The sequence below is a fragment of the Nuphar pumila genome, chromosome 2 (assembly GCF_984573655.1).
Source record: "Nuphar pumila chromosome 2, dmNupPumi1.hap1.1, whole genome shotgun sequence".
Taxonomy (NCBI): domain Eukaryota; kingdom Viridiplantae; phylum Streptophyta; class Magnoliopsida; order Nymphaeales; family Nymphaeaceae; genus Nuphar; species Nuphar pumila.
In genome coordinates this window covers 21684595-21700400 of record NC_143250.1, presented here as the reverse complement: position 1 = coordinate 21700400, position 15806 = coordinate 21684595, and the positions used below count along the sequence as shown (strand labels likewise).

Genomic DNA, 15806 nt, shown 5'->3' with positions numbered 1-15806 from the left:
ATTAAAATATTTCAAAAGTAAAATAGTCAATCTGCTACTAGAAAACTTCACCTCAAGGTCTCCACGCTCTATAAGATTTCCATTAGACAGTAATACTGGATATAATGTTTTATCAGCCTCAATCCAGCAAGTGTATTTTGCCATGATATCTGGACGATCCTGTAAATCATATCAGATGAATGGTTAAAGTTTTGATGATATTTCTTGTAACTCCAAATATCAAACATCTACCATTCAAAATATTAACTCTGTCCATATCCATGACTATGCAGGGATATAGTCTCACCCGCAAAGACATGAATTGGTGCAGAAGAACATACGCTAAGATTTCGACACTACAACCACAAAGTTACCGCTTGCAGGCATTGGGAAAAACCTGATAGAATGTAATTTTTCGGAATCCTTCTGCTTCACATTGAGTACAAAAATTCCCAGAAGATTTGTATAGTCCCTGCATTTGGATTATTTGTTGTTAAAAAATCAACTAGTAATGAAAATCTTAAGGCAATGAAAACAAACAAAAGCTTCTTCACCTCCAATGAGGTATTATTTTGAGGATGTATCTCGGTCACAATTTCCAGAGTAAAAGTAGATTTTGGAGGTGAAATAACTGTGAGATGGCGAGAATCCATGTGGAAGTCTTCCTTCTGCTGCATTTTCCAATAAAATCATGAATTAATTATGCATGCCTTTTTTCTGAAACAAAGAGATCATCTTAGTTCTAGTTTTTAGCATCTGATGCTTATTAGTTGGAAAGAATTTCCCATCTTCATGCTTTTATCAACATGATACTTTCTTCCTTTCTCTCTTTTCTTTGGTTTCTAGTTTCCATTCAGATTGTAAGTGCTATCAGAGGTCCACATAAGAATAACAGGGTGAAGCCTAACCACCAAAATCCAGAGCATAAAGTTGAAACTTAAGGGCACGTTTGGAAGCAAGAAAATTTTGCCTATGAGAAGTTTTGATATGATAATTTTTCTAAATGAAAATTTCACTTGTTTGTGTAGCATGAGAAAAATCAAATGGAAAATGTTAGAAAAATGAGAGAGAGGAGGAGGGTGGTGGTGGTGGAGCAGCTTCTCCATCATGGCTGCCGCCCAGCTGCTGCCCGATTCTTCCCTCGAAAAACTGGTGCTGAAGGTGTGATTTCAGTCTCCCAAGGCCCAGATCCCCTCTCTCCTGCCTCACCAACCAGTGTTGGCACCACTTCAACCAGCTCACCTCCCCTCCACTGCATTTATCCTCTTTGAGGGGAACAAGATCATTGCATGAATGAAGAAAGAGGAGATGGGGACTTGGATGGTAGAGATGGCAATAAGTGCAAAGAGGCAGAAATGGGCGATGGCCATCTGGTGCGTGAAAACCACACATTCATTTGTTTCGCACTATCTAAGTCAGCCATCTGAACTTGAGGCAAGGAATCAATGGGTCCTTTTTTAGGTGAACAGGACAATGGTGTTTGATGGCTTTGTTCAAAACCCCTTCACCTTCACCAGTGTGCTCAAGGCTTGCAGCAAGCTTCGTGATTTATTGATGAGCAAGAGAAAACCCGAACTTCTCCGGCGTCGGATCATACGATCGATGCTCCTCCAGTGACGATACCGATGAAGTTGGGCGAGGATGCGGATCAATCGATCCCCTTCAGAGATAGAGAAAGAGAGAGGAGGTGGTGGAGAGCAGATTCAAGGGCAGAGAGGCGTGGGTGGTGGTAAGATGGGGTTGGAAGAGGAGCAGCCTTTTCTTTCTTTCTTGGTAGGAAACATTCCTCCAACCCCCCCCCCCCCCCGTGCAGGAAATTGTACTTTTCAGAAAAACTCTCTCAAAGAAAATTTCCCTCATTTGGAACGGTTGGAAAAATCGTACATTCTTCCTTCCTATCTTCACTTTTCCTACATCTTTCTCACTTCCAAATGTGCCCTAAAAGAGGTTGTAAATGATCAAACCTAGAAGCAAAATTTCAGGTTGTTCCCCACAAAAGAGGCAGTAAATGCTGAAACTTAAAGAAAAATTTTCTGGTTATTTTAGACAAATGTTACGGGTGAAGCCTGCAGGCCTATTCTACTGAAAGGTCTTGAGGAGCCAAAGTTTTTGCAGGATAAATAATATTTTATAGGCAGATATTGATTTTATTCAATCAACAGAAAATCAATCAAAAAGATCAGGACACCTTCAACTCTTTGCCATCAATTTTGATTGATATCAGCTTGAGATCTTGGCCATCCAAAATCAGCGGGCAGGAAACACCTGCTAGTCAATCATAGAATTCCAAAAAGATGTTCAACTGCAAATGCTTCAAAGTGGAATAATTTAAAGTACAAGTAAAGCACAAAAAACAAGCCCACTACATGTGCCTTCCTAACCACAAAGGCAACAGAAGCAAGAAACATAAATTACCATCTGCTACCAAGCAAAATTACCTTCAACTCTGTGCAGAACAGGTATTTTTGAGGTCACAATTGTTTTTTCCTCTCCTAATGAAAACTTTAAATCCACCTAAAAGTTTCAGATGGTACATGATGTTACATGACAACAACAAGGATATATAAATTATTCAAAAAAGCAGATCTCGTCCAAATGTGAATATAGATAATAAGAGAGCTGGAACAAATATTATAATTAGGTATAAATCGAAAATTTTAATGTGAAGAAGAATGCAGAATCACATCTAAAACTTGCCCAACAAAAAGGATTCACAATATGTCTACCAGCATTTAGCTAAGGCAATGAGGCAAAACAATTACTATGACAATCAAGACAGGAGGGAAAACAAAAGAAAAGGATAAAGCTAGATAATTAGATGACAGAGCAAGGAAAAGAAGAATCAAAGATGGAAATGTTATCAGGTAACAAACTCCATATCAAGTTGATGAAGACAACACACAGTTCACTCAAGAAGAGTGGGCCGCACACATGTAGAATCAGGATCTCATCCTAACATAAAACGATTCCTAAAGAAGCAATCATCAAAGAGTACAGAATATTAAAACATGGAAACTTCAAGGAGCATTTAAAACTGTCTTTAAGACAAGCAACATGTGTAAATATATCAAATTATTTGCAACACTATCAGCAATTGATGAAACCTGCACCTTTCCAAATACTTGCACCAACTGCAGATATTAACCCTTTGGACCAAGATACTCACTAAGAGGTCTCATCCACATTAAATATAAACTCACACTGATTGATCGTTCATATAGCCAATTAAAAAAAACTTGTGCTAATATGAAGAGAAGAAAAGAGGAGTGATATAAAGGAGATGAACATGAATGAAAAATAAAAATGGTTCCATCCAAAATTAATATAGCACAGTGTGCTGTTGGTACCTGGTCAGATTTTTTTCACTTTTTTAACTTAAAATATCAAGTTTTAATACCACTGCATGCAATCAATTAAGGAAGACTTATAAATTTCTTTTATAGTTTTAGATGCCTCATAGTATTTGGATCAATGGTGAGCAGGTTCAGAATACTAGAATTCTTGTAATGCAAGTTTGTCCCCATGCAGAGGGATAATTTTAGGCAGATGTCTTGAGGAAACTATTCAAAATCATTATGGTTATACTTTTAAGATTTTGCAGAAAGTAAGCAGTAACCCATACAGGTTAAGTGACTAAGCCTTCTGTAACGATAGACTACAACAGGTGAAATATATCCAGAAACTTTATTGGTTGTTCTCCACATACTAATTCCTATTTGATTAATAATCCAAGTTTTGCACGTTCAGAAGTTTGTCCAAGAAGGAGGCTTAAGATGGTAAAGCCCATAGTTACCAGAAGTGCATGAGTACCCCAGGAAACGCGCTTCAGAAGCGGAAAACCTGTTGCTTCCCTGAAATGAGGGGAAGTGGGGAAACCCACGTCCTAACCATATGAAACACACTTCTGAAATGTAAGAAGCTTGTTTCACAAAACAAAGGAAATGTGCTTCCATGATAATGTGAAACATAGTCACCAATATCGTTCTCGACAAGGTTTTTCTCAGAAAATCTCGGGAAAATATCAGAAGTTTTAAATGTTGAGAATTTATAAAGAATAATAGAAAAGATAAGATATAATCGGTTTTATAGTATTTTTCTTGCAAAAAAAAAATTAAACAAGTTTTTAAAATATAAAAGAAACAAAAAAAGATACTTAAAATATATAAACAAAAAGATGTATTTGAAAATCTTGAAAAAATATTGTGATATTTTATGTTCTGATGATATTTTGAAAATCTCCGAAAAACCTCGGGAAAATATCGGCTGACCTTGAAATACCATATAATATTGCGCCATTTTCAAAATATCGACGATATCAGTGCCTATGATGTGAAAGTATGTTTTGAGACAACAGAGAAACACACTTATTTCATTCATAGAAGTGTGTTTTCTTCTTATTTTGGGTTTTTTTCAAGGGATTTTGATAAGTTTTTATGGGGCTTTTTTAGTTTGTTGAAGGCATCCAGTGCCTATGATGTGAAAGCATGTTTTGAGACAACAGAGAACACACTTCTTTCATTCATAGAAGTGTGTTTTCTTCTTATTTTGGGCTTTTTCAAGGGATTTTGATAAGTTTTTATGGGGCTTTTTTGGTTTGTTAAGGGCATTCAGCCAGCAAACATGAGTCTACCACCAGTGAAAGTTAACCAGGAATTAGTGTCTGCTACCAGGAGGGGCCTCATGTTAAAAATTGTACATATATATATACATATATATATATATATATTATGTATATATATTTATATAAATATATGTTTTTCTCCTTTATTTTTCTCTTTTTTCAATAGATATGTAACTAGGTTAGGATAGTTTAATTTTTACTTTTTGTTTAAATTGAACTAGTCAACAAAGGTTGACTAGTCAACCAAAAGAGACGTTGGGGAGGTCCAACGACTCTATTTAGAGTCGTTGGGCCTCTCCCAACGTCTCTTTGGAGCTCCTCTTGCTTGTGTATATATAAGGGTGAAACCACCTCACATTTGTATGCTTCTTGCATAAAGGTTATCAATAAAATATTATTTATTTTAGCCTCTTGTTTTTACCCCTTGTGTAGGTTTTGTAAGTGCGCCCATACTTTAGCATTGTGGTGGATCTTGTTGAAAGCATTCATTTCTTTACATGGTATCAGAGCAAGGTTCGCTCTTGACTCTTGAGGATTGTGTATTGCCTCGTTTTCCATGCTTGTGGGAGAAAGAAAGAATTTCTTGGTGATTCAAGTGCTCGTGTATTCATAGTGGTGTGTCATACCGATAGAAATCGTGGTTCCCTATTTCATACACAAGAGCAGACACCACCGAATGGGAGAGAGAGAAAAGAAAGTTGCAGGATTTTCCCCCAAAAATGATCGACTGTGGTATTGGGCTTCATATTAAATACATGTTGTTACAATTACTAGGGTATGAAAATACCCATCATACAACAAATATAAATTACAATATGCCATTAGTGCCTTTAATGAACATGTGCTAATTAGAGTGCTAATTGGATGAACTCAAATTGGGTTTGGATAAGATCCAAACCCAGTCGTGAATACACACTTCTTTTCATCCTCCCTCAAGTTATACATGGTTTTGAACCATGAACAACTTGCCTTTCAACATCCAGAATCGGTCCTTGATAAGCCCTTTGGTAAACAAGTCAGCAACTTGATCAGTAGTCCGAACAAATTCTGGTTCAATTTCCTTCTCTTCGACTTTCTGTCTTACAAAATGTTGATCAACTTCAATATGCTTGGCACGGCTGTGGTAGATAGGATTGAATGACATGTTGATGGCACTTTGATTGTCACATAGGAGAATACATTTAGATATTGATTCTCCTACTTCTGTCAACAAATGTTTAATCCATGTTACTTCAGTTGTAGCAGCTGCCATTGATCTGTATTCAGCTTCTGTGCTTGATCTGGCAATAGCCCTTTCTTTTCTACTGCTCCAAGATACAAGATTTAGGCCAACGAAAATACAGTATCCTGACACTGACCTACGCTCATCTGGATCTCCTGCCCAGTCTGCATCTGTGTAAACAAGAAGTTCATGCATGTTATGTTCATTCATACTCTTTCTGTACAAAAGACCATCTCCAATAGTTCCCTTCAAATATCGAAGAATACGTTTAACAGCTTCCATATGTCCAATACGCGGTTCATGCATGAACTGAGATACCTGATTGACTGAATAGACAATATCAGGGCGAGTAAAAGTGAGATATTGAAGCATCCCCACCATCCTGCGATATCCTGTAGGATCCTCATACAAATCGCCATCTCTGGAACTGAGTTTCTGATGAAGTACACTGGGTGTGCTTAGAGGCTTGCAATCTTTCATACCTGCTTTGCTGAGAACATCAATGGTATACTTATGTTGGGTAAGTGTAATGCCTTCAATAGTTCTGTCAACTTCTACTCCAAGAAAATATCGCAGTTTACCAAGGTCTTTCATCTTGAACCTGTGGTTCAGGAGTTCTTTGACCTGCTCAATGTGTTCAGCAGAGTTACATGTAATGATTATGTCATCTACATATATCAATAATAAGGTAATTGTGTCCTTACATTTGAATATGAAAAGTGAATGATCAAGAAGCGAACGACTAAAACCATATTTCTCTATTTCAAGAGAAAAACTGTCAAACCAAGATCGAGAGGCTTGCTTCAAACCATATATAGCTCTCTTTAATCGACACACATATTCTCTGGAGTTCCCTTCTGCATACCCAGTGGGTTGTTCCATGTACACTTCTTCCTTTAGAGTTCCATGTAAAAATGCATTTTTTACATCCAGTTGACTGATAATCCACTGATGTTCAATAGCCAATGATAGTATGATTCGAATAGTACCCATTTTCACAACCGGACTGAAGGTCTCATCGTAATCTTGTCCTTGCTCCTGGGTGAATCCCTTGGCAACTAGCCTAGCCTTATATCGCTCAATAGTACCATCCGGATTATACTTTATTTTGTACACCCACTTGGACCCAACTACATTTCGATCATGTGGTCTGGGAACAATCTCACAAGTGCCACATTCATGAAGAGCCTTCATTTCTTCATTCATAGCTTCAATCCATCGCTTAGAATTTGTTGCTTGATAGAAAGTCGGGGGTTGATCTTCCTTACCTAGAGAGGTTAAGAAGAGTTGAAAATCCATAGTGAAATTCTCATAACATACCCATCTATCAATAGGATGTCGGGGTCGAGTGGATCTTCTGGGAGCAGAAGAAGAATTCATCTCTTGATTAGAATTAGGAAGAATCCCCTTCTCACGTCGAGAGTAAACAATGCCTTTATACCTTTCGGAAGGCAAGAGTGAATCGGAAATGACACTTTCCTGAGTCGTTTGTACATCATGAGACATGTTTCTCTCATCTCTTTTATCACATTCTGAAGGACAAACATCATTAACACTAGAGAAGAGGTCAGAGTTCAACCAGGGGTGATAAACTTCAATTTCAGGAAGGGTGTCAACCTTGTGATCAAAATTCAATTCATCAAATACAACATTCCTGGATATTTTGATACGCTTTCCCACGGGATCATAACATTTGTACCCTTTATAATCATCAACATACCCCACGAATCTGCACTTCAAGGCCTTATCCTTAAACTTATGTCGCATTGAACTGTCAACATGAACATAACATACACACCCGAATACTCGCAAATCATGATAATTTGGATGAACACCATGTAAGGAAAGGTAGGGTGATTTGTTTTCCAAGATATTCATGGGCAACCGATTTATAATATGAACGGCTGAATGAAAGGCCTCTGCCCAGAAGGTAACTAGAAGGTTACTATCATGCATCATGCTCATGGCACTCTCGACAATATGGCGATGCTTGCGTTCAGCAATCTCATTCTGTTGAGGTGTATGAGGAAAGACACCTGCCTACGTATTCCGTTTGTCTAGAGAAATTTAATAAAGTCATTTGAGGAGAATTCACCCCCTCCATCACATTGGAAACAAAGGATATTATCAGAGAATTGATTTTGAACAAAGGAATGAAAATTCTGAAATAACTTGAATGTTTCAGACTTACATTTCATAAAGAAGATCCATGTATACCGAGAATAGCTATCTACAAAAATTAGGTAATACATGATGCCAGACATGGAGGGAACTGGAGCCGGACCCCAAACATCAGAACAAATAATTTCAAAAGGCTTTGAAGCTCTTTTATTAATAGAATGAAATGGAACATGACTCTTACATTGAAGACAACTAGAACATTTCTTATCATCGACATTTAAATTTAGACTTGACTTGGGAATAAGACTGCTAGAAACAAGCTTTTCAATAAAGCGACTACTACAATGACCCAAACGACCATGCCAAAGATTTGGCTTATTACACTCAGAAAGGCTAAAAACATTTTTAGAAGAAGCTGAAGAAGATGATGATGCGAGCTTCGAAGTGGAAGGATTCTCTTGAAATACGTACATATTCCCTTGTCGCTTTCCTTCAGCGAACGTTTCCCTCGTGTGGAGATCCTTGACACAAACAGAAAAAGGAATAAACTCAACTAAAGCATTGATGTCATCAACAAGCTTAGAGACAGAAACAATATTTTTCTTGATATTCGGAGCATAAATGACATTTGAAAGAGCAAGGGAAGAAGTAGACATAGGTATGACAGAGTTTCCAATGTGGGAAATACAATGGTGAGACCCATTTCCAGTGACTATATTATTTTTACCAGCATAGGGAACACAAGTTAGGAGCTTACCAACATCACCAGTGACATGAGTGGCTGCACTAGAATCGACATACCAAGTGCCCTGATCATTTTGCTTTAAGTTCAATTCAGCTAAAGAAGAGAGTAACAACTCATTTACTTTGTCATTGTTCTTCAATTTATCTGACCCCTTGCTTGTCTCTGGCCGTTTACCTTTATTTTGAGGATTGAACCAACAATTTGCTTTGATATGCTCCCTTTTATTGCATAGAAAACAGGTCGGTATTGATCTTTACCTTTGCCCATTGGGAGGAATATTAGGTGTAGGTAATATTCCACGACTTCCTTGTCCATTTCTTTCTTGACTCCCTCTATCTCGAAAATCATATGTACCACGTCCCCGCCCATATGCAACTCCTGTGGCAAGAACAGTGTGTGCTCCACCTTGAGAATGAGTATCTTCAGAAAATCCCTTTAGGGTCATCTCATATTGCAAAAGCTTGGCACGAAGATCTTCAAAAACAGGTAACTCTGACAAACACAATAAGGAAGTAACCATCATATGATAATCCGATTCCAGCCCACTTAAAGTCTGTTGCACCATATCTTTGTCACTAACTGCACATCCCACGATGGCCAGCTAATCTGTAATAGTCTTCATTTTGTTCAAGTACTCCATGATGGCCATGGAGTCATTTCTTAACATTTGAAACTCTTTCTTCAAAAATAATATTCTGGCCTGAGAAACTTGAGAATATGTCTGAACCAATCGATGCCATAATTGCATTGCAGAGCAGTCATCTGGAATTGCCACAAGCACTTCCTGTGATAATGTAGAAGTGATATAGGCAACCAGCGCCTGATCTTGCTTCATCCAGGATACGTATTCTGGATTTCTGACATAGGTAATAGAAAGATCTCCCTCACCATTCTTTGCTTCTTGTGATATGAACTCTGGAGGAACAGGAACAGAGCCATCCAGATGTCCAGAAAGGTCCTGACTTCTTATGAATGGGATGATTTGTCGCTTCCAAGTTAGAAAATTGGAATTATTGAGTTTCTCAGACACGAGTTGAATGAGAAAGTTTGAGGAAAGACCAGACTGAGAGTGAGGAAATGAGTCCATATTCTATCGAAACCAAAAATATAAGAAGAGATAAGAATTAAGAAAATGACTTTACGACAAGGACCCAATTGCAGTTGAGATCTAATGAAAATCAGAACAAAAACTTAATATCAGAAATTCTGTTGCAAGCCTTTTTGAATGATAAAACTGAGGTAGAAAACCAGAACTATTTACCAAGAACCTGTTCTGAATTAGAGTTTGATCAAAGAGACACGTTACTTTAAAATTAACGTGTGTAATTTCAGAATATGAGGGAATATGGATTTATGACTCTGGGATATAAACAGATAATGTGAAACAGAGAAGAAGATAGAGAAAGATCAACTAATGTAATATTAGTTAATCAGGACAGACCTGGGATCACTCCAAGATCTGAATCTGATATACAGTCAACTTGTAAAAAAAAAAAGTAATGTGACCCTATTCAAGCCTTGGAATCACGCAAAGATCAAATGATGTGAATCCGATATTGCGTGAGTATTTGTGTTGTTAACATATAAGATCACGTGCAGTGACAAGTCAAAAGGGAAACAAAAATATGATAACGTGAAGAAAATAGAGAGGAAACAGTGAAACAGAAATATGTAGAGAAAGAAACAGGTAGGCTAATGAAAGAAGGTTGTTCAGCAAACAGTGAAATAGAAATATGTAGAGAAACAGGTATGCTGAGAAGGAAGAATACTTTATTTTGAAGGATTTGATTGATTCGTTTGAAGGCAGGAGAGATGATTCGAAGGCAAGTGAGTGGAAAGAGACTTTACCGGATGAAGGAAGAAGATCCTTAAGCTTGGATCTGTTGCTCTGATACCATGATAGAAATCGTGGTTCCCTGTTTCATACACAAGAGCAGACACCACCGAATGGGAGAGAGAGAAAAGAAAGCTGCAGGATTTTCCCCAAAAAAGATCGACTGTGGTATTGAGCTTCATATTAAATACATGTTGTTACAATTACTAGGGTACGAAAATACCCATCATACAACGAATATAAATTACAATATGCCATTAGTGCCTTTAAGGAACATGTGCTAATTAGAGTGCTAATTGGATGAACTCAAATTGGGTTTGGATAAGATCCAAACCCAGTCGTGAAAACACACTTCTTTTCGCATACTACTACTCTCTCCTTTCTCATCTATTATTTTTTTTCTTTTCTTTTCTTTCTCACTATTTTATAAGGATGGATGACAAAGAGAAAGTCACCATCGTACCCATGAAACTCAATGATACTAATTTTGCAATGTGGTCTTCAATAATGAAGCACCATATATGGGGAAAAGGATTATGAGGATTAATTGATGGTTCCGATCCAAAGCCTAAACTAGTCTTCACAAAGGTAGAGAACAAAAAGGAAGTGCCTCTTGAAGATGGTGAGAAAACTAAGGCACTAGCTACTTATGAAAAAAGTGGAAAGAGTGGAGAATGGGGCATGCCAAAATCATGTCTTGGTTAATCAATACAACAACAACTATGCCTTCATCCCAAAATAATTGGGGTCGGCGATATAAACCAAATAAGAAAATCATTCTAGGTCTTCCACATGAATCCTTCTCCTCCAATAATTTCTATCCAAAGTCATGTCGTCGGTGAGGTTCAAAGCATTCATATCCTTTCCTATCATTTTCATCCAAGTCTTCTTAGGCCTACCCCGACCTCTTTTAACTAATATATTTTCCCATTTCTCCATCCTTCTAACTGGAGCATCATTAGGCCTTCGCCGAATATGTCCAAACCACCGTAAACGATTCTCTCTAATCTTATTTTCAATGGATGCAACGCCTACCTTCTTACGTATCTCCTCGTTTCGAATCTTATCTTTTATTGTATTTCCACACATCCATCGAAGCATATGCATCTCAGCTACACTCATTTTTTGAATATGATGTCTCTTGGCAGCCCACATTCCGTACCATATAGTAAAGCGGGCCTAATGGTCGTCCTATAAAACTTTCCCTTCAACCGCAATGGCAATCTACGATCGCACAACACTCCAGTTGCACTTTTCCATTTCATCCACCCAACCTTTATCCTATGATTTACATCTCCATCAATTTCTCCATCATTTTTGAATGATAGATCCCAAATATTTGGTTAATCAATAGCATGGATATTAAAAAATGCTCTAGTTTCGCAAAATTTGAACATGCAAACAAAGATTGAGAATACCTTAAGAATATGTATTCTCTTAAAGATATTGCTCATGTGTATAATCTTCAAAATAAAGTTCAGACAATGACTCAAAAAGACAAAAGTATTAGAGAATACTACAATGAATTGTATGAACTTTTAGAAGAATTATCTATTCTTGAGCCCAAGTGGCATTGCGTGGAAGATATAGAGCTCCGACAAAAGCAACTTGATGCGGAACATTTCTATCAATTTATAAATGGCTTGAGACCGGAGTTTGAAAGCACCAAATTTGGCTCTTCTTTATAGAAAAAAAGTACCCTCTATTGTTGACACTATTGAAGAATTGAGTATGGAAGAAAATAGGCTAAAAGGGCACTCTTTGAAAAATGAAGACAACTCCGTTTTGGCCGTCTCTAGACTGAGAAACTACATGCGCCCAAGGAAATGAGCATGATAATAAGCCTTATTGGAAACAAGGCAATGATTATGACAGGAAAAAAATTATTTGTTATAATTGTCATGAACTCAGGCACACTAAACCTCAATGCCTAAAGTTTAGAAACAGGGAAGAAAAGGTGGTGGCTTCAGTTGGCTCTTCACAAGAAACTAATGATGCACCCGTATCAATGTCACAACCTATAGTGATTCTCCAACCACTTTTCAAAGGGTATCTTCTTCAAATGAAGCTTCAACTGAAGCAGCAGTTTCATCCTTGTCTGATCCCGATCAAACTCCTTGGCTTCTTGATTATGGTGCTTCCCTTCATATGACCCATAATAGTAAAATTTTATCTGAATGTCATACCAACTCAAGCATGTCAAATGTTTTTACAGCCGATGGTACATCTCTTGAAATAGAAGGAATAGGGAATTTTGAAAAGATTTTACAAAACTCCAAACAATTTACCATTCCAAAAAATAGATATATTCTCAAGTTAAATTTAAATTTCTTATTAATTTCACAAATATCTGACCATGGATATAATGTTTCCTTTTCTAATAGATGTTTGGTACAGGATCGCCTGACAGGGAAGCTGATTGGGGAAGGCCATAGAGGAGGTCACTATTACATGGATTTTTTGGAAATAACCAAGGATGTCGTTCGTTATAATGTAAAGAAATTAGAGTTGGATATATGGCACAAATGACTTGGTCTCTTAATGTATCCAAAATTCAACACTTTCCAAATTTGAAAAAAAATTGTAACTCTAAAAATTTTACGTGTAAAGACTGTAAAATGAAGAGATTACCATTTCATGAAAAAAATTTCTTTTCTTCTAGACCGCTTGAGCTAATACATTCAAATGTTTGAGGGCCAACACCAATTATATCAAAGGGTGGATATGCGTACTATGTGATTTTTTTTTATGATTTTTCTAGGTACTTAGATCTACTTTCTCAAACATAAATATGAGGTATTCTCAAATTTTCAAATATTTCACAAATTGGTCAAAAATAAGTTTGAAAAGGATATTTCTCTTTTTCGCACAGATTTTGGGGGAGAATTTTTATCAAAGGAATTTAAAGATTATCTAAATTTGCATGGTATCACACGTCAAAGAGCTTGCCCTCGTATACCACAAAAAAATGGTTTGGCTGAACAAAAACACAAACATATTATAGAAACAACCAGAACTTTCAAGTGCCAAAAGAATTTTGGGTTGAAGCATCCCTAACTGCTATGTATCTCATCAATAGAACGCCTTCTGCTTCTTTGCAAAATATAACACCAGTTGAAAAACTCTTTAAAGTAGCTTCTGATTATACTAGACTAAGAATTTTTTGGTGCAAATGTTTTGTTTTTACTAACAAAATTGATAAACTCTCCCCTCATGCTATTCCTTATGTCTTCTTGAGTTATACAAATAACCAAAAAGGATACAGGTGCTTTGATCCTAAAAATAAAAAATTATATGTTTAACGTAAAGTGACCTTACAAAAAGAAAGTTTCTTTGACTTTGAAAATGTGAAGCAAGTAGATGAGCAATTGAGCATTCTTTTTTATTTCATTTAAGTTCAAGTCATAAAAAATGTGATTATGAATGTAACCTGGATAGTGGTCTTGATATAATAGATGAATGATCTTGATAATGGTCATGATGAATAGCCTGAAGTTCATACTAGAAGGTCATCTAGGATTTCCAAACCACTTGGAAAGCTTGTCTTATGATTCTTTTTTTCCAAAATACAAGGCATTTATTGCATTAATTCATTCATATATGGAACCTTCAACCTATACACTCAAGCTAAAGAACATTTTGAATGGGTAGACGCTATGAGAATAGAGTTAGAAGCTTTAGAAAAGACAAATACTTGAATCATTCAAGATGTTCCAAAAGAAAAGAAACCTATAGGTTGTAGGTGAGTATAAAAGATTGAAACAAAGAATGATGGAACTCTTGAAAGATATAAAGTCAAATTAGTTGCCTAAAAATATTCTCAAGAACATAGCATAGATTACGAAGAAACCTTTGCTTCAGTCACTAGAATAACCACTATTAGAACTCTAGTAGCATTTCGAAAATGACCTATATTTTAAATGGATGTTAAAAATATTTTTTTTAATGGAAACCTAGTTGAAGAAGTTTATATGGAGGCACCACTAGGTATAAGTCTTCCTAAGGATAAAGCTCTTTGTTTGGAAAAGGCTCTTTATAGACTTAAATATGCATCAAAGGCTTGGTATCACCGATTTAGTCGAGTTTTGCTTGATATTGGATTTAGAACTTGTTTGACTGACACTGCACTGTTTGTTAAGATTTTTGATACAGGTATTATTATTATTATTCTCTATATGGACGACATGATCATCACCGGAGGAGATAAACAGGGAGTTGAAAATATTAAAAAACATTTCAAAAAATATTTTGAAATGACTGATTTAGGCTTCTTAAAATATTTCTTAAGAATAGAAGTTGCTTACTTTCCTAGAGGATATTTATTATCTCAGTGTAAATTTGTTTTTGACATTGTCTTGAGGTCTGACATCACAGATGATAAGAGAGTTGAAATCCCTGAGATTGCCAACACCAAGATGTGAATTGATGATGAACTTCTTGAATATCCGACTCCTTATAGACAGTTTATTGGAGCACTCTATTATCTTTCAATTACTAGACCTGACATAACACGCGTTGTACACACAGTTAGTCAATTTCAGCACGCTCAAACTTTTGTTCACATGGGAGAGGTTTTGTGTATTATTAGATATATTAAGACTTCTCTTTCTCGAGGCCTCTTTTGTCTGATTCATCTTCTTTAGATTTAATTGCATATATTGATGCTAACTGGGGAGGTGATCCCAATAACAAACACTTAACAACGGGTTTTTTTGTTTTCTCAGGTGAATCTCTGATTTCGTAGCGATGCAAGAAGCAACATAAGGTTTCGCTTTCACCAATTGATGTTGAATATCGGGCCATGGCAACTACAATAATAGAGGTAGTCTGGCACAGAAAGTTGTTGGCAACAAAATTGAATTGGGCACGGTTTTGGTGAAAGAAAGGAGGTTTGGGCAAGCCAGTGAAAGTGGTATTAGATTCACAAGGGGGAACAGCTCATGCATCCAGATTTCAAGCATATCAAGTTCATTGCTGAAGATAACATCATCAAACACTCGGCGTGGCTCAGGGAGGGAAGTCCAGCCATGGAGATAGCATAGATGATGAATTGATACATTCTCAGCATAGTAGTGAGGAATGTAGTTAAAGGATTGAGGGTTGTTGTCCCAGAGAGGACATAGTAAGTAGGATATTTTCTGACCATGCAAATGTATCGCTACAGTGGATATAGAAATAATGATGATGATGATAAGTAGCAAAAGAGTCTTGGGTTTCAGTTATGCAATCTAGAATAAATGCTTATAAATATTGAGAAAGATTTTTTAAGTACTTTATTTTAGCA

At 36.6% G+C, this 15806-nt stretch overlaps 1 protein-coding gene across 1 annotated transcript in view; it reads right to left on the bottom strand.

Annotated features, from left to right (window-relative positions):
* Nucleotides 1–15806, bottom strand: part of LOC149844999 (puromycin-sensitive aminopeptidase-like) — an 84072-nt gene that overhangs the window by 37926 nt on the left and 30340 nt on the right. The window contains exons 5-9 of the mRNA XM_089986727.1: nucleotides 2418–2493; nucleotides 2168–2244; nucleotides 534–647; nucleotides 377–451; nucleotides 52–159 (exon numbers count right to left, since the gene is read on the bottom strand). Coding sequence (XP_089842853.1) covers nucleotides 52–159; nucleotides 377–451; nucleotides 534–647; nucleotides 2168–2244; nucleotides 2418–2493 — 450 coding nt within the window. The remainder of the gene's footprint in view (nucleotides 1–51; nucleotides 160–376; nucleotides 452–533; nucleotides 648–2167; nucleotides 2245–2417; nucleotides 2494–15806) is intronic.